This window comes from Myxine glutinosa, chromosome 13 (assembly GCF_964187855.1).
Source record: "Myxine glutinosa chromosome 13, kmMyxGlut1.1, whole genome shotgun sequence".
Taxonomy (NCBI): Eukaryota; Metazoa; Chordata; class Myxini; order Myxiniformes; family Myxinidae; genus Myxine; species Myxine glutinosa.
The window spans coordinates 17,450,890-17,478,539 of record NC_136273.1 but is presented as its reverse complement, the minus strand read 5'-3'; the positions used below and the strand labels follow the sequence as shown (position 1 = coordinate 17,478,539).

Below are 27,650 nucleotides of genomic sequence, written 5' to 3'. Positions count from 1 at the left end.
AACAAGTCAAGTGAATCCACTTGGATTCCGCCCAGGTTGGCACATGGAAATTATGATGTAGCATAATTATCATCTCGGGTCAAGATTTGAAATTATGCCATGGTTTTTGTAAAATTGCTACTAGTATTCACATTATGTACTTTCACCAAAACATACATCATCATAGAAACATACATAGAATTTGGGTCCTCTGGGTCATTTGGGTCCTCTGGGTCATTTGGGTCCTCTGGGTCATTTGGGTCCTCTGGGTCATTTGGGTCATTTGGGTCCTCTGGGTCATTTGGGTCCTCTGGGTCATTTGGGTCCTCTGGGTCATTTGGGTCCTCTGGGTCATTTGGGTCCTCTGGGTCCTCTGGGTCATTTGGGTCCTCTGGGTCCTCTGGGTCATTTGGGTCCTCTGGGTCCTCTGGGTCATTTGGGTCCTCTGGGTCATTTGGGTCATTTGGGTCATTTGGGTCCTCTGGGTCATTTGGGTCCTCTGGGTCCTCTGGGTCATTTGGGTCCTCTGGGTCCTCTGGGTCCTCTGGGTCATTTGGGTCCTCTGGGTCCTCTGGGTCATTTGGGTCATTTGGGTCATTTGGGTCCTCTGGGTCATTTGGGTCCTCTGGGTCATTTGGGTCCTCTGGGTCATTTGGGTCCTCTGGGTCCTCTGGGTCATTTGGGTCCTCTGGGTCATTTGGGTCCTCTGGGTCATTTGGGTCCTCTGGGTCATTTGGGTCCTCTGGGTCATTTGGGTCCTCTGGGTCATTTGGGTCCTCTGGGTCATTTGGGTCCTCTGGGTCATTTGGGTCCTCTGGGTCATTTGGGTCCTCTGGGTCATTTGGGTCCTCTGGGTCATTTGGGTCATTTGGGTCCTCTGGGTCATTTGGGTCCTCTGGGTCATTTGGGTCATTTGGGTCCTCTGGGTCATTTGGGTCCTCTGGGTCATTTGGGTCCTCTGGGTCATTTGGGTCCTCTGGGTCATTTGGGTCATTTGGGTCCTCTGGGTCATTTGGGTCCTCTGGGTCCTTTGGGTCATTTGGGTCATTTGGGTCATTTGGGTCCTCTGGGTCATTTGGGTCCTCTGGGTCATTTGGGTCCTCTATTCCTATCCTATAACATATATATCCTATAACCTATCCTATATATATCCTATATCATATAACATATATCCTATATATCCTATAACATAACATATATAACAAATATATCCTATATTATGTACTAGCGAGCGGCCGCGTACCAGCCAAAGGGGTAGCCCATGGTTAGCCTAAATATAGATTTGATGACGTCATGTTTACACATCTGAGCGACAGAAACTGTTTACACATCTGAGCGACAGAAACTGGCGACACTGTTGGAGCTTCACTTTTGGAGAGACAGAAATTCCCAGGCAAACGCTATAACGCACCAGGTTTACAACCTGTGCGTTAATAACTGGACAATTAGGGCAGCTAGAATGACCAAATTTGGCACAGAACTTCATATTTTGAATATCTCAGACAAGTTCAACTTTGAGCTTACAGAAAAAATATATATAATTAAATTTAGCACAGGACTATATTTTACCCACACCATTAGTCTAGGTTAGCATCTTGGGTGGGTATTGCAATCGGAGAAAACAACGGTATAATTCCAGCACCTCCATTAAGTGCATTATAGTTTCATCTTTGTTAATCTACTTAATTTTACCAGTGGGGTTTGGGATGGCACGAGACAGAAGTGCACCACCTGCTTTAAGTCTTGGAGTGAAGAGTGCAATTGAACAGTCTCAGAAAGGTGGTTCCACAGTTGGGAGAAGCGAGGAACAAAATATTTGAGGTGTTTTTGTATTATTTTTGTTTGGAAGTTTTCTTTTTGGAAGTTTAACAAGAGGGGTTTGCTGTAGGAATGTGTGTATCCTGGAGATGATGGGGAGGGTCTGAGGGATGAGAGAGTAGAGGAGCAGAGTGAGCTAATGAACCAGAGAAGATTTGGTTAAAAAAATATATATAAAAAAATGCCACAGACCGATATGCAATGTGTGAGAGCAACAGAACCTGCATTGGCCTCATTGTGTAAGATCCCAACAATGTTGAAAGCTTTAGATTCAACAGAAACTTTTGAAGATAAATTACTTGGTTTTTTTCAGTTTTTTTTTTGTTTGTTTAAATAAATTGTGTTAAGGTGGATACATTTCTGACTACTCTTGACTCCTGGGCCGATGCTGGATCTGAGGGTATTAGAGCTTTAATAATCAAGTTTGGCATCCATGGGGAGCAAGAAATTCCTCCATAGGACACGCCCCTCTGAGCGTGGTGAGAAAAACGGCGCCATTGTGGTGATGTCGCTGGTACCCAGAGTACCACTGGAAGTGACATCACTTCCCCCAAGCTCAGTGGCTGTTTGTCTCATCAAACAGCTTTGTGTTTGTTGTGTATGTTCGTTTATGAGAGTTAGATCATGTAAAAGGTAGAAAAAAAGTGTACATCTGTTTTGTGTACTCTTTTTACAGTTCATTCTCTGACTGTTGCCTGCCTGCATAGGAGCCAAATTGTTACCCAAATTCATAAAAATCCTACCCTCATCTGTGATGCATCCATACATTACAAGATTTAGGCTCATGGAAGTTGGGTCTCACTGTCTGCTCTTTGCAGTCATGTGATGCCAAATTCCCCCTGAGTAGGATACTTCACATCAGGCACATGATACTTCCACAATCCAGGATGTAGAACAAATGTTGGGGATTTCATACATTTGGCTTCGTTACTAGGTAGCCCTTGAGCATTCTGGGAATTGAACAAAACTGAGCAGCATCAACCCCTCACCTGTAATAACATAGCCTGTTGTTGAAGTTTTCAGGCTCCGACTTTGGGCAAAGCTGCGTGGACGAGAACATAGCTTTTCCCTTACTGAACAGCCCCCAATTGTTATGCCTTCCTATCTTTAAAGTCTCCTTTCATTATTTTCTGTACAATATATAAACCCTGGCCTGCTGTGTTTCATTTTGAGAAGCTGGCCCGTTACTAGCTTACACGGCAGCTCTCCCATGTACATGTGCATCCCCTCCCTTTAATAAATTCTCCTGTAACTGTCTGAGTTTGGTCAAATGATCATTCCTGGGGGTGTACTGGGAGGAAAATCCTCCATACCAACTCTCACTAGTTAAAACACCAGACTGAGCATTGTTTACTGGGTAACTATACCAATGGCCACTCCGTCAGATTGGAATATGAATCTTCCAAACTAAACATTTTTATTTTGCTTAGTGCAGAAGTTCAGCCGGAACTTACGACTCTTAATGAAATTACTGTACTCAGATATGTATAATGTACAAGGAATAAAGTCATGATACAAGCAGAAAAGGGGTGCGACCTTATTCCATTTTGATAAAAAGGCATTGCTTAAGGGGTCACCAGTCATCCAAAATGGGGGTGTGACTTGCATAATGTGATAGAAAGTTAGTAAAATTCATAATATATAGTCTTTTAATGATTCCTGGAACACGTGCGGTAAAGGACATCATCGAAAGGATATCTTCACAATTACAGACAAAAATATCATAATCATAAAATACTGCATTGTCTTTCAAACGTGGCACCTCACAATTAAAATATTACATTGTACTTCAAAGCACAAAAAGCCTAATTGATTATGAATGGATGTTGATTTGTTTTGTGAACGTAATCTAAAATATCGTTGCCTACTTAGAAAATCAATAAGCAAATGGATCACTTTATTATGGAAATCATTGTTTGCAATTATTAGAAACATCTCCAATTAAGACAATTGAACAATTAAAAAGAAACTATTTCAGTGTGCAATTAATGAATAGATATCAGTTTTGTTCTTGAAGTTTTGCAACAAAAGAAAGTTCATTCAAACAATTCAGTTTCTAACTAACAAAAGAAGCAAATTCTGCGTCAGAATACATTTTACTGGGTAAGGATCAGGAAAGATGCTGCAGAAAATGCTTTCACAAAAGTACTGATTGATTATTTTCTTCTCCATTTTGCTGATGCTGTTGAGTCATTTCCTGTGCTCCATTCTTCCCTGGAATAACTTCATCCCGAAACCATACGGCCTTATAACCAGGGGTTGGTGATCCTCCTTGAGCCAGTATTGATCTTCCTTTCTCTTCCCCACTCTCTTCTTCTCCGCCTCCCCCTCCATCGCTTCCAGATCCTTCCCCGCTCACTCCAGTCCCACAATCACTGTCATACTCACCATTGACCACTTCATCACTTGTTTTATGGTCATTGAGAGAATCATATCCACCGTTGTTAATCCATCCCACTTCACTATTGGTAGTGAAATGCTTGGAAGGGGAAGTACAATAACAATTGGTACCTTCTTCTGTGGCCTGACAAAGAATTGAAAAAAAAAAATCGATTATTATTAATAAAATGGTAATTAAGATGGAATATACTATGCCACAAAATATAGGGATGCGACATAGCCAAGTAACATTTATATCAATAGGCTGTGGAATACACCTATGGTTTGTGCTCACAACATCTTATTGGGATTATTGTTCAAAACTATTTAAATGAGTACACTACAGGGGAGAAAACATGATTTTAGCTATCAATTAACGATGTCATACATCTGAATGCAGTAGCGGGCTGACAACTGAGACTGGACAGCTGTGGATCTAGTGTTGTACTTTGTGTACAAAGCGGGGCTCCGAAACGACAGGTCATATTACAGTATCTCATTGCATAAATATAAAAATTGCATAAATATAAAAAAGGGCATTTGCTGTGAGTAGCACGGGTCGCTCGCTTCGGCTGGCGGTTCGCGGAATCGCTATCAAAAGATTCCGAATGCAGAATTTGTGAAATCGGCGGTTGCTGGTGATCATTGGTTTTTATTGCATAAATATGTTTTCTGATATATTTTGTTAAGGCATGTCGTACCACTTATCATTTAAACTTTAAAGCATCTGCCAACCCAGGGAATTTTGTCAACTGTAGCGCTGATAAACTGTTCTACCGAAGACATCCCTAAGGTTGAATTGTTTGGAGACCTTGTAAAGCATGAAGTTACGTGTATGGGGGTAGGTAATGAAATACCGTAGTCAAGGTAGCATTGTATAGATTAGTGTGAGCCGTATGCTGTGTAGCCACTTTTTGCGATTACACCCAGATTACACCCGATTACACCCAGACGTGATTACACCACCTAGCCGAATCATCTCGATTGGCGCCAAGAGTGGCCGTGAGGCCATGCCCCGAAGACTGATTGGTTAAAGAACGATGGGGTGAGCGGGCGGTGCTCGATGATTGGAGCAAGTGTGACGTCAGAGAGTAAAAAGGAAAAGTCCCACCATTTTCTCTCTCTCTGTTCCTGTCTGCGTGGAAGGTGGACCCATTTTTCTCGCTCTCCCTGTGCCCTCAACGGAGGCGGCTGCGCGTGGAGCAGTGCGCGCTAGTAAAGCGAGTGGTGGAGCTCAGTGGATCGCGACGATCGGAGGAGGAGGGAGTTTGCCGTCGCTCTGCGGGTTGATGGCTACTATGGGCACGACTGCACGCCATGGTGGTTCCGAGACTGGTCAAGGACGCCAGGCGGAGTATCAGCAAACGCCCCACACCACACAATTATTTTTGCTTTCTTCATCCCCTTGTGTTGTATACGAGTCCTTGTGGAGGGTCCCTCCATATAGGAATTAGATTTTACCGTACATTTCTTTGTTATCCTGGCTTTAATTTTCATTGAACCATTATTTGTTACATTTTCAATTTCTTGTCTTGTACGTTTATTCATTCGTGGGTTCGGGGAATAAACCCCAGTCGCGTCCGTCCGTACAGGTAAGGACCTCGCTACCCTCCACCAACCCTGCACATGCACAAGGTACAGCCATAGTTGGGTATACGCCTCGGAGTTAAAGCTCGTTTGGTCATCTTTCGCCCTGAGGTCTTCACTACAGGGTAGATGTGACAATGCAAAGGTTTTGGATCAAATAGCTGACCAGATAGGGCGTTGAAGTATCGTGAGTAACCCAAATAGACAAAGATGGAGTCATCAGGAGGAACCTGGATAGGATTCGGGTTTCGACTGCTACTCCACTACCAACAACTCGGTATATCATTGAGTACCCATGACGATAAAACATCATCGGTTAAGTGGTTTCAGAGAAAATGATTTTTAAAGGCACACCTTTTTCCACATGGGAAGTGGATGATATATTTCAAGTTTCGCTTCAATTGGTGAACAAGGTCCAGAGCGGAGCATTTTAAAACATTTTCCTTAGATCCAATATGGTTGCCAAATGGTGTGAACTATGACATCATACTGATTAAACTTTATATTCCTGGCAGCTCACAGTTTTGCAAGTGCCCACGTATAAATCACTGCCCGCAGTTCTAATTGGCAGTATTTGGGATGGAATAGCTATGGTAAATATAGTTTGATAAAAAATGACAAAATAGGATAACATCGCCATTGCAACAGGCGGAGTGAGACGGTATCATCATTGGAGTGGGTGGCGTGGGGTGAAATTGTCATAGGAACGGGCAGCATGGGATGGCATCTTCATTGGTAAGGGCGGCATTTGGTACCCGGCATAATTACTATCGATATTGTTTTGTAATAACATTAATATTATACTGCTATCATTAATGTTCTTATTACCTCCACTACCGCAGGAGGATGGATGGAGGTTATATTTCACCCCTGTCTGTTTGTCTGTCTGTCTGTCTGTATGTTTGTTTATGAACAGGTACAAAGGCGAAGTTTGATTTTTCTATTTGGAGGGGGGGGGGGGGGGGGAAGGGCTTAATATTAAAAATGGGTAGCTAGGTCTGGCTTCCAAAATTACTGTTTGATAGTGTAGTTACAATGTACTGTTACGGATTCGTCACTTCCGTTGTTGTGGTTTTCATTCACTTGAAACATTTCTGGTTCCATGTATTATTATTATTGTTGTTTGAGGGAAATAGCAATTATTATTGTCAAAAGGTAAAAGGTTAATGTTTTAAATGAAACAGGAACCGGATGGCGATGAAGAGGAAGAGGAGAAAAAGAGGGCGGAGCGAGTGAGTCGGACAAGAAGGAGCCGAGCTACTTGCGGTCTGGAGCGAACGTTGGCGAGCAAGAGTCACAAGTGAACTTTTGGGTTCCCGGGAAAGGGATTCCTGCGACAGAGTTGTCATCGCTGTGACCGAGCAACCTGCGTGTCAGGTTTTTGGCGGTGGATTCCGAGGAGAATTATCGTCGGGCCGTTACGTCTCAAGAACGGGTCGTCGGCCATTTTGACTCGCGCGCTTCGTGTGTCGAGCAGGGTTTCTTTACTTCGTCAGCCGTTTTCACCGCTTTCAGATGTATCTGGTGTGTGTGTGTGCACCGTGGCTTTTGAAGATTAATTTGCGGTTCGCCGACAGTGAGCCGTGAAAGTCCATACCCAAGGGTGTGATTTCGCAGTCGCCTTGAGGGCGCCTTTGTGCAGCTTTGGGCTGTGTGACTGTACTTGCCATCCGCACGGGATTCTGGTCTCGATTGGACATCTTTCTGGCGATCGCTGGAGCGAATCGACTTTGGCTTGAAACCGGAATCAACTTGGGTTTGTGGCCAGGAAAGAGACATTGGGAATGTTCTGGTTTCACTCACTTGGAGCACAGTGAGTTATATATTATGAAACTGATGGTACCATCATAGGATATATGGATTGTACTTTTGATTCCTATTATTGTTGTACTGTTATTCTTGTGTGATCTTAATACAATATTTGTTTGTGAGTAACAATTGGTGTGGCTTCACCATTGATCTTTGACATACGGAATAAAACTTTTTTCTGGCGTGACTCCTCTCGGGGCTCGGAGGTACACCGTGACCAGGGGGTCGGGGAGGAGCACGTAACAGTACGTGAAATCACAAATACATTTTACGTTCATTTTTGTTACTCACGTTTAAATACGGGATGTTTTAATCTTAATTGTAAACTACTTACATCATGTCAATATTCAATGAGCTGTCATAATTTTAGAAGTGCTCAGAATGATGGTGATAGTGACAGCAATTTGCTTTTATAGCGAACTTTCAATGTACATATATAAGGAGCTAAGAAGCGACTTTTGCGTATGTACTCCCATATGTCAATGCACTTTCATTGGAGGTATTGCTAACTTTAATTCTGTATCTGTATCAATAATGTACAAACGGCCAAACGATGGGGCTATTTATGTACAGTGATTGTGGGAAGTGGGAAGGAGACATAGCAGAGCTCCTCTAATTTGTAAAATGGGCTTGATTGATCAATATTCTGTATCTGTCTCAATAAGACTGGTTAAGTATATTTTTGTTACATTTTTTTGGGAGTAGATGGAGGAATCCCATAGTAAAGATAGGATTGTATAGTTATAGCATGGACAGTGGATGCGTAGGAGACATCTCGATGTATTTATGTACGGAAATTGGAGCTTAAGATTGTTGATGTGTCTTCACACAAGGGGTGAAGCTGTGTTAACTAGTTAGGGATTAAGGTTAGTTCTCCCCAGTACGTGATATTCCCTCTGTGATTTTGTCCCTATGTTTTTAAAACTACACAAGGCCAGTCATGTAAAGCCTCCATTAAACCACCACAACCGCCGACAAAACACGAACATTGCCGATCGGCAAGTAAGCCCCGCCTTAATTAACACTGATGCCAAGCAAAGCCGGCAGGCCACAACCCGAAGTTCATGATTGGGCGAGAAGACCGTGGGGTGATTCAATAGAGCTCGGCGATTGGTCGGTATGACCTCAGGAGAGGAGGTTCGAGAGGAGTTGGAGGAAGAAGAGCATGTCTCGCTCGCGCTCTCAGTGTGGGTTTTTGGAGAGAAACGGACGTTGGAGGATGAGCTGCATCTTTTATTTTGTGTGTGCGCCCGAGAGGATCGCTTTGGCTGAGTCGGCAGGATTTTGAGGGGTTTTTCAGGCACTGCTGAGGTCGTGATGGACTGGGTCCGCGTTGTGCTTCCCCGGATGGCAGAGGGACCCAAAAGAGGACCGCCCTCACAAAGTACCTCATGTTTGTGGGGCTGAGGTGCGTGACTCTATGGCCAACTTGCACGCTTCCCACCTGTGGGGCTTCAACAACCACCAAGCTCCTAAAAGTCCTCATTGAGGCTAAAGCTGAGTGCCGGCCGTCTAAAATAACCATTTTATTTTCAATAACAGGCATTATGTTTTCGGGTTTTCCGTCCGTCCGTACGGGCTAAACCTCGTTTTTCTCAGCAATCATATGTCCGATTGAGACGAAACTTTCAGGGTAGGTGTGACACCCATGCAGAATGTTATGATAAATGTGATGTCATAGGTCACGTGGTATGGCAGCTGTTGTGAAAAATCAACCAGATCCACAACTCGTCCCATAGATAGGTTTAATTTCAATTAGATCATAACATCATCCTGTAAAATACACCATGCAACATATATGTCAGGATCAAGGCATCATATGAGAAAGATTGGATATATCAGTCAATGCAAGCAAGCCTAGAATATAAGTGGGTACGTACCATTCAATTCTACATGTCATTGTATAAAGTCGCAGGAGTGGCCTCGAGTCGCGGACGTCCCGAGGTGTTATAGACACCGCCCAGTGGTTTAAGTGAGCGTCACACCTGGGTTCAACTTACATTTTCACCACATTCTCCCCGCCGTTAGAACTATGCTGCCACTAGGCAGGAAGCGAGCGCGCGTCAGCATTAATAGGTAGAGGAAGTCATTATATCATTATTAGGGTGTCAAAGAAATATCCCTATTGATTCTTGTCTTTGCGCCATTGTGTTATGTTTCGCACACTGTCAAAGCGTCTTTAGGGCTTCCTGGAAAGCGCTATACGAAACAAATCCATTATCAGTAGTACAGGTCAGTCGGTCCATCCGTAGAGGTCAGTGTGGCGAATTACCCTGCCAGCAAAGGTTCGGGAACTACCGGGTACGTCGTCCCCAAATCCAGGATGTCCCCTGCTTCGGAGTAGCCGCTGGAGGCAGGTGTCGGAGGGGCACCTCAGTGCCCTCACCGCTTCAGGCAGGGGTGTATCAGGCGAAGGGAGGGACGGCAGATGTTCTCTAGGCGCACTCATAGCCTGGTTAGCAAACATGTTCGATACTGGCAGACGATGAGCCTGTGGGTCACAATAGGCTAGTCTCACAGGCCTATGTGCTGGATAAGGTGTACCTTTGCGATATGTAACTCATTACATAAGGTGTACCTTGTCGAAGAGCGAATGTCCATTCGTCGCAATGCAACGCATTTCAGGCAGATGTGTCGATGTGGAAGATGTGTATGTCCAATCGTCGCAATGCAACGCATTTCAGGCAGATGTGTCGATGTGGAAGATGTGTAAACCAGTAAGCCATGTCTATTCGTCGCAAAGCAACACATTACAGGAAGATGTGTCGATGTGGAAGATGTGTAAATCAGTAAGCCTCTTTACAGTAAGCTGTAACAGTAAGTAAGATTACATGACAGGAGGCCACTACAGTAAGTCCATTACAGTAAGTCTGTACCTGCCTTGGCTCCCAAGGGTACATGGTCGATCCACAATAGATCCATGCCATGGAATTGCCGAGGGAGAGAACCGACGAGAGCCATAACGAGAGTTACGCGATACCCCAGAGTCCCCCTGTTTTGAAATCACGAGACTCGAGCGCTCCCTGACGGCAGCGCGTACGAATTACAAGCTCCGGCAAATAGTTTCAAGCAAAACGATTGCCACGAGTGCCCTCCGTAGGCAGCCCGAACGACCGGCATGGCAGATACGACGACGCACAAAACGACCGAAATGCGCCTTCCCAGCGAAGCGCGCAGAATCGCCCGCGCAGAGGATCGGAGAAGATCGGCTATACCGGCTACCGTCCCGGAGGGAGTGTCCCAGAGAGAAAACGTCGAGACCGAGAAATGGAAAACGTCCCGGATGGATCGAGATCCAAGAGAATGGCCCGGATGGATGGATCGACATCCAAGAGGATGGCCGAGATCGAGAAATGGAAAATGTCCCGGATGGATCGACATCCAAGAGAATGGCCCGGATGGATGGCTCGACATCCCAGATCAGCACCTCACCCCCTCACTCATCCATCCCCCCACCCCCGTCGTGAAGTGCGAGATAACAGCCGCGCATCGCGCACCGAAGGCGAGCGACCTTCACAGTCTGGGTCAGAGGGAACGCAATCAGGCAGCGGCCGGGCGAGGCATCTCGCAGTCTCGAAATGTGTGGAGGCGAGCCAGGAGACCTGTCCTAGAAGCAACAAGCCCAGAGTCAAGGGCGATCCGGCGGGCCGGTGCCCTGAGACGAGGGAGTCGGGCGCAACGCTCAATGTCACCGTGTCATGGGGTCACCGTGCACCCCCAAATGCCCCGTGCCTTATCGATTAACGGCATAAGTCCGCGATGTTGGCTAGTCGCCCTCGAAGGCCGCCACGTTATGACACGCACTTTCGGGCAGGGGCGGTCAGATTACTATCTGTAGAGAGGTACCCAGGTAGACGAACTCTGATGACGCAAGCGCGGGAAACAGTTAAATGGTGCTGTAAAGCAAACGCGTGATTTAGTCGATGACGTCATCAATTGGTTCGGGCGCGTGCGGGCGGGTTTGACGGCGAGTTCCAGCTGAGCAGTATCCCCAGACGGAGTAAAGTAGCACTCCGAAATCTAAAGTCTCGCGTCCATTGGGCAGCAGCATTCGAGCGGGCTCGAGATCGGTGTACGGAATACGAACCCGGCCGACGAGCGAAAAGTATTATCTAGGGCGCACCGCGTACGAGGGAAACCGAAAGTTGAGCTCGGCCCGTTGAACCAGTGCGGCTTCGCCGAGTCGAGAGGGTGAGCACGCCGAGTCGAGAGGGCGAGCATGCCTGGCAGCGATAGACTGCACGACCTGAAGTAGCGTCTCGTTTGTTTAGCTGTCGGGTCAAAGGATCGAATACATATCACGCCCTGAAGTAGCGTCTCGTTTGTTAGCTTTCGGGTCAGAGGATCGAATACATACCACGCCCTGAAGTAGCGTCTCGTTTGTTAGCTTTCGGGTCAAAGGATCGAATACATATCACGCCCTGAAGTAGCGTCTCGTTTGTTTAGCTTTCGGGTCAAAGGATCGAATACATATCACGCCCTGAAGTAGCGTCTCGTTTGTTTAGCTTTCGGGCCGTGTTTTGTCCGGAGTTTTAGACATAGATAGTCATATAGAATACACATGGTATACGATCATCTATCATAAGCATAAGCCCGAGTGTCGTGAAAGGCTGATAGTCATATAGAATACACATGGTATACGATGATAGTCATATAGAATACACATGGTATACGATCATCTATCATAAGCATAAGCCCGAGTGTCGTGAAAGGCTATGAAGGTCCCGCTCGACGTCCTTAGAAACTCATCCGTGCTGCGACGAGTCCTCGCATGGTGCCAAGCGAGCCTCCATTGAGGCGATTCCGGGCAGCGGAGTTCGCCGGCCTCGTTGAGTAGCCACATGTAGGTGGGATTTCGACGAGCCGCGATCAGAATCGCCGGCCTCACAGAGTGGTGCGCAGTGCGCGATTTGCGCGTAGGAGGTGATTCCACCGTGCAGCGATTGATCGGGTTGTGCCCACGATGGGGCAGCGCGTGATTCGCGCGTAGGTGGGATGTCGACGAGCCGCGATCAGAATCGCCGGCCTAGCAGAGTGGTGCCCGCGAAGGGCGCAGTGCCCGAGCAGCCGGAGTGAGCCGGTCGTGTGAGGCACGGCGTGATTCCGACGAGCAGTGCGCGAGTTGCGCGGAGGAGGTGGTTCCACCGAGAAGCGAGTGGTCAGGGTGAGCCGGCCGTGTGAGGCACGGCGTGATTCCGACGAGCAGTGCGCGATTCGCGCGGAGGAGGTGGTTCCACCGAGAAGCGAGTGGTCAGGGTGAGCCGGCCGTGTGAGGCACGGCGTGATTCCGACGAGCAGTGCGCGATTCGCGTGGAGGAGGTGGTTCCACCGAGAAGCGAGTGGTGAGGGTGAGCCGGCCGTGTGAGGCACGGCGTGATCCCGACGAGCAGTGCGCGATTCGCGCGGAGGAGGTGGTTCCACCGAGAAGCGAGTGGTCAGGGTGAGCCGGCCGTGTGAGGCACGGCGTGATTCCGACGAGCAGTGCGTGATTCGCATGGAGGAGGTGGTTCCACCGAGAAGCGAGTGGTCAGGGTGAGCCGGCCGTGTGAGGCACGGCGTGATCCCGACGAGCAGTGCGTGATCCGTGCGGAGGAGGCGATTCCACCGAGCAGCGAGTGGTCGGAGTGTGCCGGCCCCCCGCGGAGGAGGCGATTCCACCGAGTAGCGAGTGGTCGGAGTGTGCCGGCCGTGTGGAGGCATGGCCGACATGGGAGTCGTGATCACTCACGTGGGAATCTCATATCGGGCCGAGGCACGCAAATCTAGGATGATTCTCTCGGACGGAGCCGTTAGCGTTTCGAGCAACCGAGGCTAGACTCGTACCTGCGGCGCCAAGCGGGTCCGTCGTTCCGACGGGGTTGCGGCCCAGGACATTTCCCAGTGGCCTCCTTCAGCAGGCGCCTTGCCGGAGTCCGTCATGCCTGCTCCGGCGTTCGGGCCTCAGGAGAGCAGTTTGCGTTTTGACGACGCGGTCCCGCAAAAGGCTTGCGAGGTCCCCATCACATCCGGTCCTTTTGAGGCAGACCGGCGGCGAGAGTAGTCGGAGCTCCGTAGCTGGAGCTAGCTCGACGGGTCCTCCGCCGGTCATCCTTCTCCGAGGTGGGCCTCGCAGGAGCGCAGAGAATGTCGGGAACGCTCGTCTGTGATCTGCGGTCATCCGGCCATCGCAAGACTCGTGTCCCGCCATTTCCGAAGATCATAATTGAAATTAAGTGTCGTGAAAAATCAACCAGATCCACAACTCGTCCCATAGATAGGTTTAATTTCAATTAGATCGTAACATCATCCTGTAAAATACACCATGCAACATATATGTCAGGATCAAGGCATCATATGAGAAAGATTGGATATATCAGTCAATGCAAGCAAGCCTAGAATATAAGTGGGTACGTACCATTCAATTCTACATGTCATTGTATAAAGTCGCAGGAGTGGCCTCGAGTCGCGGACGTCCCGAGGTCTTATAGACACCGCCCAGTGGTTTAAGTGAGCGTCACACCTGGGTTCAACTTACATTTTCACCACAGCAGCCATCTTTGATTAAAAGCAAATAATGAAAAAATTATTTCTTGGAAACCGCTGAATGGAAAAATTTGAAACTTGGCACGTTGCCAAGTACTCCAAATGGGGAATAAAATCGTGATAATGATGACATCATAGGTGAAGTGGTATACCAGCCAAAAATGTTTTAATCGAATTCCTTATCCTAAAAATCTGAAATTGCATGCACATGATGTATGACCCATTTGTATTGATATATTAAATTTATGACATCATAGGTCACATGGTTTGGCAGCCATATTGGATTGAAGGAAAATATTAAATAATTATATCTCTGAAACCGCTCACCCTATCGATGTGAAATTTTACAAATATCATCTAACAGCACTGTTGCATATAGTTTGAAAATGATGTCATAGGTCACGTGGTTTTGCCAGCCATCTTGGATAGAAAAACGAACCTTATCCGATCAACACGAAACTTCACAAGCGTGATCCCCTACCCATACATATGCAGAGTGATGGCATCTACCCTTTGTGGGACTATGTGGAGGCATATTGGCGACACAGTCGCATTGTTCTAGTTTCCCTATGTGTTATATTTGTGACTGAGTAGAGACGTCTCACCGTCGGAATTATTTATTCCTCGATTTACTTCATTAAATTCATTGTGTGGCATTTCTCATTCGTTGTGTTTGTTTATTCGTTGTGGGTTCGGGAATAAACCCGTGTGCTTCCGTTCAGGTAAGCACTTTGTTTCCTTTAACCCGCGCGCGGTGGATCAACCACCAATTTTCGGCTACTCGCCTTGGAATTAAGGACCGTTTCGGCTATTCGTCCGAGGATGGTGTTCATCGGCTACAGACAGGACATTATTATATATTCATAAATATAAAATTGCACACTTTTAAAGGTGAAAAATAAATGTAAGAATGAATCATTATGAAGTAAATAATTCAATTTTGTGTGGAATTAAATGGTTAATAAATTGATCTGCATAAATGTAAACACTCATTCTTACAAGACAAGAATATAAGACACACAAGTTCCTCACCATGTCAGACTTGAGCCCTGAGACTCGGTAGAGCTTATAAATCAGAAAGCCAAGGGCCAGAAGACAAATAAATAAAATGGCTCCAAGCACTCCACCAAGCCAGCCCATATCTGAAGCTGAGAAGCAAGCTAGGAAGGTGATTGGACGGGACAACGTGAATGATCTTACACAGATAATTTAACTACTTACTCTTCCAACATTTTAGAAGCATCCAAGACAAGATATAGGAATAAGTCTTATAAAAAAACATTTGTATGGTTCAATTTTAAGAAATGAAAGGGCAATACCACAATTTTTTTTTTTTAAGGAAATGAAAAGGTAGTCGTGTCTTGGCACAGTTGTCCAAATGACAATAATTACTGAAACAGGAGGAACTGTGGTTGCCTTGTATCAAAACCCTCACTTCCTCACCAACTCCAGGCTGTTTGCCCATCTGCGTTAATTTGTCTCTGTATTCTCCCAATTGTGGAATATTCTCCATGTACATCATGGCTCATCCTTCTCACTGCCCATCCTTACCTTCACTACTAGAGGTGGACGGACGTTATGTTTTTAACCCTGTTTATCTGTCTGTGGACAGGATATCTCGAATAAACATGGACAGATTCGTACAAAACTTGGTGGGCAGGTTTGTTGTGTGACAAGGACCAATTGATTCAATTTTGATGAAGATCCAGATCCGGATCAGATAAATTTTTAAGTGATTCTTCACCATTGAGCGATAAGGCCAAAAACTACATGTATATAGCACGATATCTCAAAAAGTTGTGGATGAGTAATGAAAAAAATCGGTGGATGAGTTGGTTAAGTGACGAGAACGAGCCAATTAGATTTTGGTTCAGATCCGGATCCAGATCCACCCTATCAGTGGGATACAAAACGTATAATGTTGAGCCTGGCGGAGGTTTGCTCCCTACCGAGTGCTGACGGGGAGGTTACATTTTCACCCCTGTCTGTGTCTCTGTTACTTGCGAAAATCAAAGATGTTTCAAGTGTATTGGTTGGTCGTGTGTGTTATTCCGTCTGCCTGTATTGTATGTCAATCGCCTACAGGTCACAATTTTCAACCGATCTTCACAAAACCTCACCAAATGCTAGAGTTGGTCATGAGCAAGAATCCTATTGATTATAAGGTCAAAATGTCAACAACTTAGGTCGAATTTCTAAAATCCTCAATTTTCATCCAATTCACTTGAAATCTGAAGAGGATTTCCATATTTGGTGATCGAATTCAACCATCAATTATTTTGAAGGTCAAATTTGTTTTAGGGATTTCGCAAGTATCGTGCTCTGCATGACGTCTTTCTTGTTTGTTTGTCTGTCTGTCTGTGAACAGGATATCTCAAAAAGTTGTGGATGGATTTGGATGAAATTTGGTGGACAGGTTGGGTGTGTGACAAGAACGAAATGATTAGATTTTGGTGAAGATCTGCGTCCGGATACAATGATTTTTTCATATTCACGTGTGATTCTTCACCAGCGAGAAATGAATTTTCACCACTATGTTTTCAAAATATCCAATTAATACTGTATATCCAAAATAATACTGTATATCCAAAACATTTTGCTACCTAGGAGACATGTTGAATGGAGAAGGTGGATCAGACTCGGCAACGGTTGCTAGAGTGAGATGTGCATGGAAGAAGTTTCGGGAACTGAGTGGCCTGCTGATGAGGAGGGGAGTGTCGTTGAAGCTGAAGGGAAAGGTGTATTATGCTGCATGTGTGAGAAGTGTTATGTTTTATGGGAGCGAGACATGGGTAATGAACGTAGAGCAGCAACGAAGGCTGGAAAGGGTGGAAATGCGAATGGTTCGGTGGATGTGCGGAGTATCGTTGAGAGAGAGGAAGACAAATGATGAATTGCGAAAGATGATGGGAATAGAGCCTGTGATGGATGCTGTGAAGAGAAACAGGTTGAGATGGTTTGGTCATGTGTTGAGGAAGGATGAAAGTGACTGGTTGAGAAGATTGATGGAAATGAATGTAGAAGGAAGTAGAAGACGGGGAAGACCGAGAAAGACTTGGCTAAAGATTGTGGAAGAAGAAATGCGGGCAATGGGGTTAACAAGGGGAGATGCAGAAAATAGGGCAAAATGGAGAAGATTGTCATGGGGACCGCAAGGCTAACCCCTGCTCTTGCAGGGAAAATGGCCTTAAAATGCATGTTGTTGTTGTTGTTGTATCCAAAATACCCAAAATCAAAAAAATGAAACTTTTATCCAATACACAACGTCTCATGTATTCCCAATGGAGAATTATAATAGAGCCAATATGTTTAATGAGAAAATATTTGCTATCAACAAATGGAAAAGGTACCTTGTAAAAATCTCTGTCAAATTTAATCAACTGCTAAAGTGCTCGTCAGTTATCATTTCTTCATATAATTGGGTGTAATCATACCCAATAATAATATAATTAATAATAAATTAATAATCATATATTAATAAATAATAATATAATAATAATATATATTATAATAAAATATTATATTATATTATTAATAATATAATAATCATATTACATTAATAATATTGTGGTGGGTAATATAATATAATTAATTAATATAATCAATAATAAATTGGTGTAATTGGGTTATATTAAATAAATAAAAATAAAATAAATATTAAATAATAATATAATATAATATTTTATTATAATATATATTATTATTATATTATTAATATATTATTATTAGTTTATTATTAATTATATTATTATTGGGTATTATATTATTATACACCCAATTATATGAGGAAATGATAACTGACGAGCACTTTAGCAGTTGATTAAATTTGACAGAGATTTTTACAAGGTACCGTTTCCATTTGTTGATAGCAAATATTTTCTCATTAAACATATTGGCTCTATTATAATTCTCCATTGGGAATACATGAGACGTTGTGTATTTTAGCTCTTTCACGAGCCTCGATTCAGTATACAAAAAAAAAAAAAAATCATACAATAATGAGACATTATTATGTGTATCACAAGTTTCACATGCATTCCAATACCTTTCTCAGGTGCTCCAGTTGTACTCCAAGTCACAGTATGGTCCTCGGTTACTATGGATTCTGTTGAGCGACTTGAGGTGTCTGGCATCAGGGTGGTGATGACTTGAGGTGAAACTGAGGTGGTGATGATGTCTGTGATTGAAGTGGTTTTGCCTGTAGATGAGGGGCTTGAAGTTGTTACAGCTGAAGAAGCCCGTGTGGAGAAGCTTACTGAACTAGTTGGACTAACCGAAAATGCTCCGGATGTACTTGCGTTTATGGTGGAACCTGTTAGCAAGTTTACTGATGTCGATGTATCTATTAATAAAGTGGTGAAATCTGTGGATGAGGACAATGGAGCTGTGGATGAGGACAATGGAGATGTAGATGAGGACAATGGAGATGTGGATGAGGACAATGGAGATGTGGATGAGGGCAATGGGGCTGTGGGTGAGGACAATGGAGATGTGGATGAGGACAATAGACCTGAGGATGAAGTGGCAATGGTTGTGAAAAAAGTGGTTGAGGTTGTTGCGCCTGTAGAGAGGGTGGTTGGGGTTACTGAACTTGCTGCTGTGGTAGAAGGGCCAGTGGTTTGGTCTGTAATTGAAGAAGATGATGCTGAGCTGGTGGTAACGATGGTTGATGATTCCATGGTTGAAGACATGCCTGTAAATGGGGATGCCTTGGGAATATGTATTTTTTTTACTCAAATGTAAAAACGTGTGCTGGTGTGCATAGTATGCGCTTTGGTAATGAGGTGGATGATTTGGAGGAGACTGATTATTATTCTGAACTTTAATTGTTTGGTTTTATCCCTCGTCTATTTAATTTGGTGTAAAACGTAATGTGGTCATGGTAGTACTCTTTATATTGTTGTGCTGGTTGTGATGTCATTCAGTACTTCTTCAATGGCACAAACAGATCTATGGAATTCAGGCTTCAAAATCCACGAGATTCGTTAAATTGAAAAGTTGAGAAATGATTTAACTTCATAACGCCATTTTTTTTTAATTAGCTTAACTTTTCAAACTCTCCCAACTTTTCTCAATGTTCTTATCGGAAATACAAGCTCCATAACAGACTGCCTATCCAATATTTTTGATCATCAAGTGCTTTTCAAACTGCAGCGTACCTTTTGAGGTTGTAAGAGAAATCTTCATTGTGACAGTTTCATGAGTTTCCATATCTGTGGTTGTTACCTTTAGGGGAGAGAACATGAACAAAAAATCAAAAGCAAGAGGAATTGATAAATCAATGACAATGTCGATTCGATGGCAACAAAGACAGCAACAGCTTCAGCAAAAACGTCCAAAACCATCCGAAATATATATTTTAAGTCATGTGAATTAAAGGCAGACTTAAAAAAAAAACAACTAAGAATTACTGTAGATCTGATTGTTAAGAAATTTTGCATGTTTCAGTTTTCCATTTTCCTTCATGACAAGGTGTTGTTGGTGTTGGTGTTACTGTTGGCTTAGCGGTTAGGGTGCCGGCTTGGGATCCTAGGATCCTGGGTTCGAATCCCGGGCGATCGCTGAATTAATGCCAGGGGGGTTGACTCAGCCTGTCATCCTTCCGAGGTCGGCAAATTGAGTACCAGCTTGCTGGGATGAATGATCCCGGTGTGTACCCCGGTTTAGAATAGGTACACCGTATCCCTGCGCATCGTAAGAGGCGACCAAGGGTTGGCGCCAGGAAGGGCATCCGGCCATAAAAACATTGCCTCAAACAGGGAACCATGATCGTCACGGGGCTAACCCCCGCTCTAGCGGGGAAAATGGCCTTAAAACGATCATTCATTCATTCATTCATTCACAAGGGAAAAATGCATCATTAAGTCAGAAATATAACACAAGTACATTTCTGATAACTTTCTATAGAGGAAGCTACGTCTTGTGAACAATTTCCGATGAAAGACAGGAAGTGACATCACTTCCCAGAGCACTCTAGGTACCAACGATGCCAATTGTTTTTTTTTGATGACGTCGCTTTTCTTTCCACACAGTGGGGAAACTAAGGAGAAATTTCCTCATCCCAATGGATGTCACCGATGGGGTTTGTCGTTGCTCTGTCCTTAAAATGCTGATTGTCAACCAAGGAAACAGCACGTTTTAAATATGATGATATGTATGACTTTTTGGAGTCTTTGGTATCCCAACTAACACAACACCGTTGGCCCAACGTTGGCCCAACGTTGGCCCAACAGTGTTGTGTTAGATGGGATACTCACACAGAGTTTGAACCATGGACCTCCCAGGCTCAGAGCGAATGGTCTAATGGTCTCACCATTATGCCACTGAGTCTGGTTACTTCTCCCACAATGCAACTGTGTTATCCTCATGGTAACTAACTTTTGAACCAATGGTATAATTTTTTAATGTTTGTAAAACGATAGTAGTTTAATCTCACAATAAAGTACAGAATATGCTCCATTTTTCAGACAATTTAACAACTTTCAATAATATTTTTCAATATTTCAATTTCAATTTCAATATTTCAATAATAATTTTCCTCTACATTGTTTGTTAATTTGCAAATGCATTTTGAGAAACAGGAAGAGTTTGCGATTTCAGAAAAAGGAAATATAAATACGTACAACACTAAAACAAAGCAAATCCCGCTAAATACCATAAACAAACTTTAAGGAGTATGAAAAGTAGTGGGTTATGCAAGTATATACAAATATAATTTGGGACAGGTGCATGTAAGGTAAGGAGGAAGGTATGAATGTTTTTGGAGATTTTTTTGGAGAGGAAGGTATGAAATGGCGAGGAGATGGCTCTCATCCCGACGATGCGAATCCAATGTCTCAGTGCTCACCATGACAGAAGGTAGGAGGAGGCCTTGAGGAAGGATTCTGCTAGTATTTACCAGAAGGTAACCATCTGCGGTAAGTGTGGCCCAACTTGGTTGTTCAGGAATGATTGTCGTTTTTGCGTTTGGATTAATGTTCTGCAGAAAGAAAATATCACATAAAGAATATTGGTAAAGAAAATATTTGAGAGATTACTTTTCCTCTACATTGTGCAGAAAATGTCTTTGCAATGACAAAATCCTTCATGAAGCAATTTATAGCAGTACGCCTTTCCAAAACCGTTTCCTCATGTCTTGTAATTTCCTTTAGTGGATGTCAGAAACTGGAACGGAGCACTTCCAGAGCCCAAAGTATCCCCTTCATTTTACAAGGAAGTTTTGAGGACTAAGTTGTGATGTTTTCAGAGCCTCTTCTGCACTCACTTCTTTGTTCCGAATGCTCTTTCAAGAATTATCACTGAACCAATCCCAGACACCCTCCAATTTTACTTTAAATGTCGTACTACGGTATTTTCCAGTATAATATTCAATAGTTTCAGTGAAGTCTTTAATAAATTCTTCCCTCCAGGATTTTAATCCCATTCTTCCCTCCGAGCCTTCAAACAGGCGATGCACTACCATCTCATATCACCCCCTATCGCCACCTTCAGTCTTTTGTACACCCATTAACCCTACCTAATATAACCAAGCAAGGGGACTGAAATTAGTGGGGGTAGAAAAAAAAATTTGTATACTGAATCGAGGCTCGTGAAAGAGCTAACATTTATTTCACAAACAAATCAACCAGACAAACAAAACACACAAAAAGAGGGAGCGGAAATACCTCTCACCCCCCCCCCCCCCTTCCCACGCCTCCTGCCCCCAAGCCCTCTCCCTCCCACACTTCTCCCTGCTCTCAAATGTTGTGGTTGTGTGCTTCCCCTTCTCTCCCCATCTTGTCTTCCGCTCCCTCTTTTTGTGTGTTTTGTTTGTCTGGTTGATTTGTTTGTGAAATAAATGTTAGCTCTTTCACGAGCCTCGATTCAGTATACAAAAAAAAGAAAAAAAAGAAAAGAAAAAAAAAGCCATCTTACTTGCAAGTTCATGTTTCCTCCCCTCCTCCTTTCATTTTTTCCTGTTCGTTCATTTCCTTGCTGGTTTTGTCCAAGTGTGACCCCATTGTCGTACTGTTAACTTGTTGCCTCTTTACCCTCTGTCATCTCGCTCTTCCATGGGCCTCGGCTTTGAATTGAAATACATTTTTGAGCGATGCCAGTTCAGACTAAAAACAGTACCGTATAAAGCAAATCTAGTTCTGTACTAACATTAATTTTCTATTTTTCCTTGTGAGCTCAAAGTTGAACTTGTCCAAGACATTCACAACATGAAGCTCCGCGCCACATCTGGCAATTCTAGCTGCCCTTGTTGTCCAGTTATTTTGCCGACAAACAGACAAGCACACAGATGGGACGACAGCAATGCTCACATACCCGATCTACTGCCACAGCATGAGCAATTAAGCTTTAATGACTTCAGAAAACAAAAGAGGCAAACCTCTGGTGGATAGTCGTCGTCGCAGACAACAACATGCAGTGCAGATGATGAATTGCATTCAAACACAACCACCATGTACTCAGTAGATGGGATATATCCACAATTGCCTTTGCAAAATGTTGGTGGATGCTTGTTTTCTTGAATGACTCGTATTTTGGCAGTTGTGAGGGCAGATCTCAAGTTATTGTTTTTCTGCACCGCCTGCCGGACAGATAACATAAATTTAAAAAAATAAATAAAGATAACATTTGTATCCTGTCTGTATCTGTTTGTCTATGTTTTGTTTTACCCACTAAGCCAACTTTTGCATCATTTCATTTATTGCTTCTTTGAGCGAGTTTTAATACGTGTTTTCTTTCCGCAGTTGTGTTACCCTGTATTAACAGCAACGAATCATTGTGATTCAGTTACTCTCGAGTTTAAAAATGGTCAAACTGACCATAACAATAATGATAAGATATCAGGGTTGATGGTAATAAATAAGGTTACCAAGATATCCAGATTGTACGTATCGTTGTATTTCTTCTTTACTGCGTCATTCAGAGTCAGGTGGCCATCATCTCCAATGCTGAAAATGTGTTCATTATTTCCTGAACGAAAGAACAGTCACATTCCTTCAATTCATCTGTTATTCTTAAAAATAAATAAATGGGGTGACATCAATCTCAGAACAAACAAAGTTATACAGGGTGTTTACAAAGTCATATTACCTTCCGATCATCATCTACTTTGCTATGTTTTGCATCTTACTATAATTAATTCACCAAATGTCCGTCTGTCTGTCCGTCCGTCCGTCTGTTCCCAGGTGCCGCAAAAACGGCTGCACCGATCGCAACGAAATTTTGGGTGGGTAATCCTGGGACCCCCTGGAGTAAAATAGGCCATATTGTTTTTCCAATTTTCCAATTTTTCCAATTTTCCAGTTTTTCCAAACACGATGGAATAATATTTACCGATACGAGCAGTGATGTGGCTTTTATTGAAATTCTACAAATACTGTTTAGATTTTGATGATTTGCGTGTGATATGATTTAACGGATGTTTATATAAATCGTTTAAAATAAAAAAAAGCCTTCAATTTCTGATATTTTACCTTTTCATTTGGGCCTCCCAATTGAAGCCCCGCCCATAGGACGGGTACCGCTGCGAGTATATGTTAATGTTAATCTTAATGTTAAGTTTAATTAACAATTAATGTGAGCCTTTCCTCTCGTGTTCATTATATTCATGTATCAAGTTCTGTGGAGGAGTTAACAGGACTTTGTAAACACCTTGTACATGTGGAAAATGTCATCGGTTATACAGACATTTGTTTTGTAGGTCATGATGTAAGTGTCAAAGGGCAATCAAAGGACTTTGAGTCATATCTGGGACCGTAACGAATTGTTATTTAGAGATTGCGTCCATGTTCAGCGAGTTAATCTTGCAGTCGTTTAATATTAAAAAAAAAACACAGACATTGGTTGTAATCTCATACTATGATCCTCTGAAACCAAAAAATGAGTGATATTGCTGTTAGAAAATCTGACGATACTGTCAGTATCACAATGTTCACACCCATAATGGACCTTCCAATGGGAGCATTCAGTGGTTTGTGCAGCACTTTCAAACCCATGGAAGCATGAACAATCAAAATAAAGGCAACAATGGCCGACCACCTAGTGTTACCAGGGTCCAAGGGAACATTGATCTTGTGAGAGATTCTATCTAAAGTCCTAAGAAATCCCAGTCAGCGTTCCCAAGAACTGGTGATCTCAGCCATATCCTTGTGATGCTTTCTCACTTCTGAACTCAAGCTCTACCCCAACATCATATCTGTAAGGCATAAACTAACTCCGAATGACATGGCAAGACAAGCAACAATGTGTGATTGGTTCAGTGACCGAATGGAAAGGTTCCCAAATTGGATCAACTCCTTTAACACATTTAGCACATTTCCATTTGAATGAAGAAGACCCAAAATGCCCCGAAGACCCTTAAAGACTTTAAAAAATGCAAAAGACCCAGTAGACCAAAAATACCCAAAAGATCACGAAGACTTGTGTGTTGGTTTGACTTTTGTGTGTCGGTTTGACTTTTTGTGTGATTAATGTTAGCTCTTTCACGAGCCTCGATCTTGTATACAAAAAGAAAAAGAAAAGAAAAAAAGACCCTTAAATACTCCGAAGACCCTTACAAACCCTGAAACCCCAAAATACCCCAAAGACCTTAAAGACCTTTAAAGACCCAAAAGACCACGAAGACACAAAAGACCCTTAAATACCCGAAATCCCATAAAGACCCTTAAAGACCCCAAACAACCAAGAGACCCCAATGACCAAAAAGACCCCAAAGACCCCGAGGAATTTCCATGGGCCCCTGCCATTATGCTGTCAAAGAACATTCTTGTCAAACTCCCTAAATATTTCACACTCTATTGCAAACTAAGTCCCATAATCTGTAACTATGGGGTAAAATGATGAAAACACCTTGTATTCACAGAATGTGTTCAATGTGTCCACAATTATGGCTGATACAAAAATGCAGACGATGTACCAGTCAGCAGTCACACAGCGAATGGTGTCAGGAGTGATGGTGTCACATGTGTCGCTGATGTGCTCCCGCAAAGGTACAGCACTCTGAATTTATTTTTTTTGCATACACCAATGCCTTCAAGTGATCAGAGGTAAAAAAAAAAAAAAAAAAAATCCATTGGGCTGTGATCGGAGAATCGAAAAAAAATCGTGAAAAAATCATGAATAACTTATTTTGCCCTATGGTTCCAGACATATGGGACACCCTTTGTGTGTGTGTGTGTGTGTGTGTGTGTGTGTGTGTGTGTGTGTATGTGTGTGTGTATGTGTGTGTGTATGTGTGTGTGTCTGTATATATACATATCGTGTGTGTGCACATATAGGTGTATCGGTGTGTGTGTGTGTGTGTGCGTAATATGTATGATCTATATAATAAATAGCTGAACTGTCTTCAATGATCTCTCCGACTCTCTGGAAAATCCTCTCTATCTCTTTGCTGATGATTCTACTCTCTGCCGCTCCATTCCTCATCCCTCAGATCGGTAGTCTGCAGCCTCCTCACTCTCTGCAGACCTGGACAAAATCACAGACCGGGCAAACAAGTGGAACATGTCTTTCAATCCTGACAAATCTCACACTCTCACTATGTCTCTCCGAAAAGACCAACTGGACAACGACTCCCATCCACTTTCTGAATAATCCTCTCCAATAAGTTTTGTCACTCAAGCTCTCGGGTCTCACTATCTGCCATGATCTTTCCTGGGAATACAACATTTCCAATCTGGCCTCCAAAGTCAGTCGCCGACTGGGCATCCTCCGTCGTGTGAAGTCCTTCCTTGGTACACCTGAGCTCCTCACCACATACAAGACTTTAATCCGCAGCTCAATGGAATACTGCTCTCCCCTCTGGGCTGGTGCTCCTGCATCACACCAAGCTCGGCTTCACGCTGTTGAAACCAAATCTTTCAGAATCATTGGAATCTCCCGCGATGAAGCTAACTCCGAGGGCCTTTCACTCACTCACCGCAGGCAGGTTGGTGGTCTTTCCGTCTTCTACCGACTCCTCTCCGGCTGTGTGAAGGGGGTGGACACTTATCCAACCAAAATATTATTGTTTTGTATTTTTACTTAATTTTCAGAAATTTGTAGAATGTGTTTTTCACTTGGAAGTTGTGGGTTAAAATGTGTAAATAAAGGTGGAAAAGTCTGATTTAACGCATTTTAATTTCAGGCTATAAGCATAAGGCAACAAAAGATGAAAATTTTGAAAGGGGGTGTAGACTTTCCATCAGCAATAGTCCATACTTTTATTTTCTATGTGCATGTGAAATTCTCCTTTTTAATGTTCTGTTGTCTTTATTTCCACCACCCTCGTTGGTATACAATCTCACATAACATCTGTGACAAATACAGTGTCTGCAGGATATTTATGATTTTGAAATCTTGTTTTCCTTCTGCAAACGATCCCCCCTTCAACCTGTCACTTTTAATTAATTGAAATAATTTACTCATCTCTTCGTTCCAACCCTATATTTCCTCTTCTTGAGTTCACTTTTTTTCAGGTAAATTTGCCTCTCGATTTTCTCGTTGGTCAGTAAATAATGTATGACGTCAAAATAACGTTGATCGAGATACGCTAATCACCATGGGAAGCAAGGATAAGCTGACGTTTCAGGCGTTAACGCTTCATCGGAACAAACGAGGGCAAAGCTCTTTTGCTCTGTCTGACACAACGTTAACACTTGCTTCCCAATGCAGTCAGCATAAAATCAGTGAGTGAGTCAATAAGAACCAAGGCAGCTCACCGCCTACAATCTGATAAGCTATTGATGCGTTCAGCTGCTCATCTCCATCTTTTGCTGTGATATGATTTATCATGTTGATCGTTGTCTGCAAGAAAAACAGAGAAATGTATGCTTTTAGAATCATTATTGTTGACTTTAATCAGAGGATTAAGAGATCAAATCACCATTCATCTTGCTCCTCCTTTGGTTTCCCAAAATCTACATCTCCAAAAAAAATCCAAAATCTACTGCATCGACATCCCAAAATCTTATTTTATTTTTCAAAATCAAAATATTCATCCCAAAAATATTGATAATAAAATCTCACCCCAAATCCAGATGTACACAGAACTCACCGTATTATGAATGGCCATACCATCGTACATTGCATTTGCACAGGCAAGTTGGGTTTCACCATCGACATCAAAATGAATGCAATGAGGGGGCAGAAATATTGGTGGAAGGGTATCTTCTTGTTTGATGTCAATAGTGAAAGTGAAACTTGATGTTTTAATTGGATAATTTGCAATGCACGGGTGGTTGCATCGATCCTGGGGAAAAAAAGAAGGTAGACGTGTAGAAAAGAAAAGAAAACTCATCACTGTATAAGTTTAATGGCAACAACCAAATCAGGAGTAGATCATTAATGATGGCAAATTTAATTCAATAACATAAATATGTCTCTTTCAAATCTCCCTGTAAATTACCAAAGACAACAACCGTTAAGGCGAAGTGTTTAAGCTCAGCATTCAAAGCATCAGTCTTTGGCACGTGTTTGTAAAATAAGAAAGGCTATCTATATATATAAAGCAGTAAAGTAAGTTTGTTTGTTTGTCCTCTTATAACTCGAGAACTACTCATCGCAGAGAAAAACCAAAGGCATAT

The 27,650-nt window shown here is 43.2% G+C and overlaps 1 protein-coding gene, 1 long non-coding RNA gene and 1 other non-coding gene across 3 annotated transcripts in view; 1 reads left to right on the top strand and 2 right to left on the bottom strand.

Annotated features, from left to right (window-relative positions):
• Positions 1 to 3,428: 3,428 nt before the first annotated feature.
• LOC137438315 (cadherin-related family member 5) overlaps positions 3,429 to 27,650 on the bottom strand; it is a 55,946-nt gene continuing 31,724 nt past the window's right edge. Inside the window, exons 7-16 of the mRNA XM_078766987.1 lie at positions 27,122 to 27,316; positions 26,787 to 26,871; positions 22,958 to 23,058; positions 22,469 to 22,669; positions 20,942 to 21,073; positions 19,254 to 19,320; positions 18,605 to 18,787; positions 18,140 to 18,292; positions 15,127 to 15,254; positions 3,429 to 4,321 (exon numbers count right to left, since the gene is read on the bottom strand). Of these exons, the coding sequence (XP_078623113.1) occupies positions 3,935 to 4,321; positions 15,127 to 15,254; positions 18,140 to 18,292; positions 18,605 to 18,787; positions 19,254 to 19,320; positions 20,942 to 21,073; positions 22,469 to 22,669; positions 22,958 to 23,058; positions 26,787 to 26,871; positions 27,122 to 27,316 (1,632 nt within the window). The 3' untranslated portion in view covers positions 3,429 to 3,934. The remainder of the gene's footprint in view (positions 4,322 to 15,126; positions 15,255 to 18,139; positions 18,293 to 18,604; positions 18,788 to 19,253; positions 19,321 to 20,941; positions 21,074 to 22,468; positions 22,670 to 22,957; positions 23,059 to 26,786; positions 26,872 to 27,121; positions 27,317 to 27,650) is intronic.
• On the top strand, positions 4,706 to 4,836 carry LOC137439197 (U11 spliceosomal RNA). Its single transcript, XR_010986871.1, has one exon. It is a non-coding gene; the product is annotated as a U11 spliceosomal RNA (small nuclear RNA).
• On the bottom strand, positions 13,815 to 14,030 carry LOC137438646 (uncharacterized). The gene is made up of 2 exons (XR_010986759.2): positions 13,967 to 14,030; positions 13,815 to 13,859 (listed from the first exon to the last, which is right to left on the bottom strand). It is a non-coding gene; the product is annotated as an uncharacterized LOC137438646 (long non-coding RNA).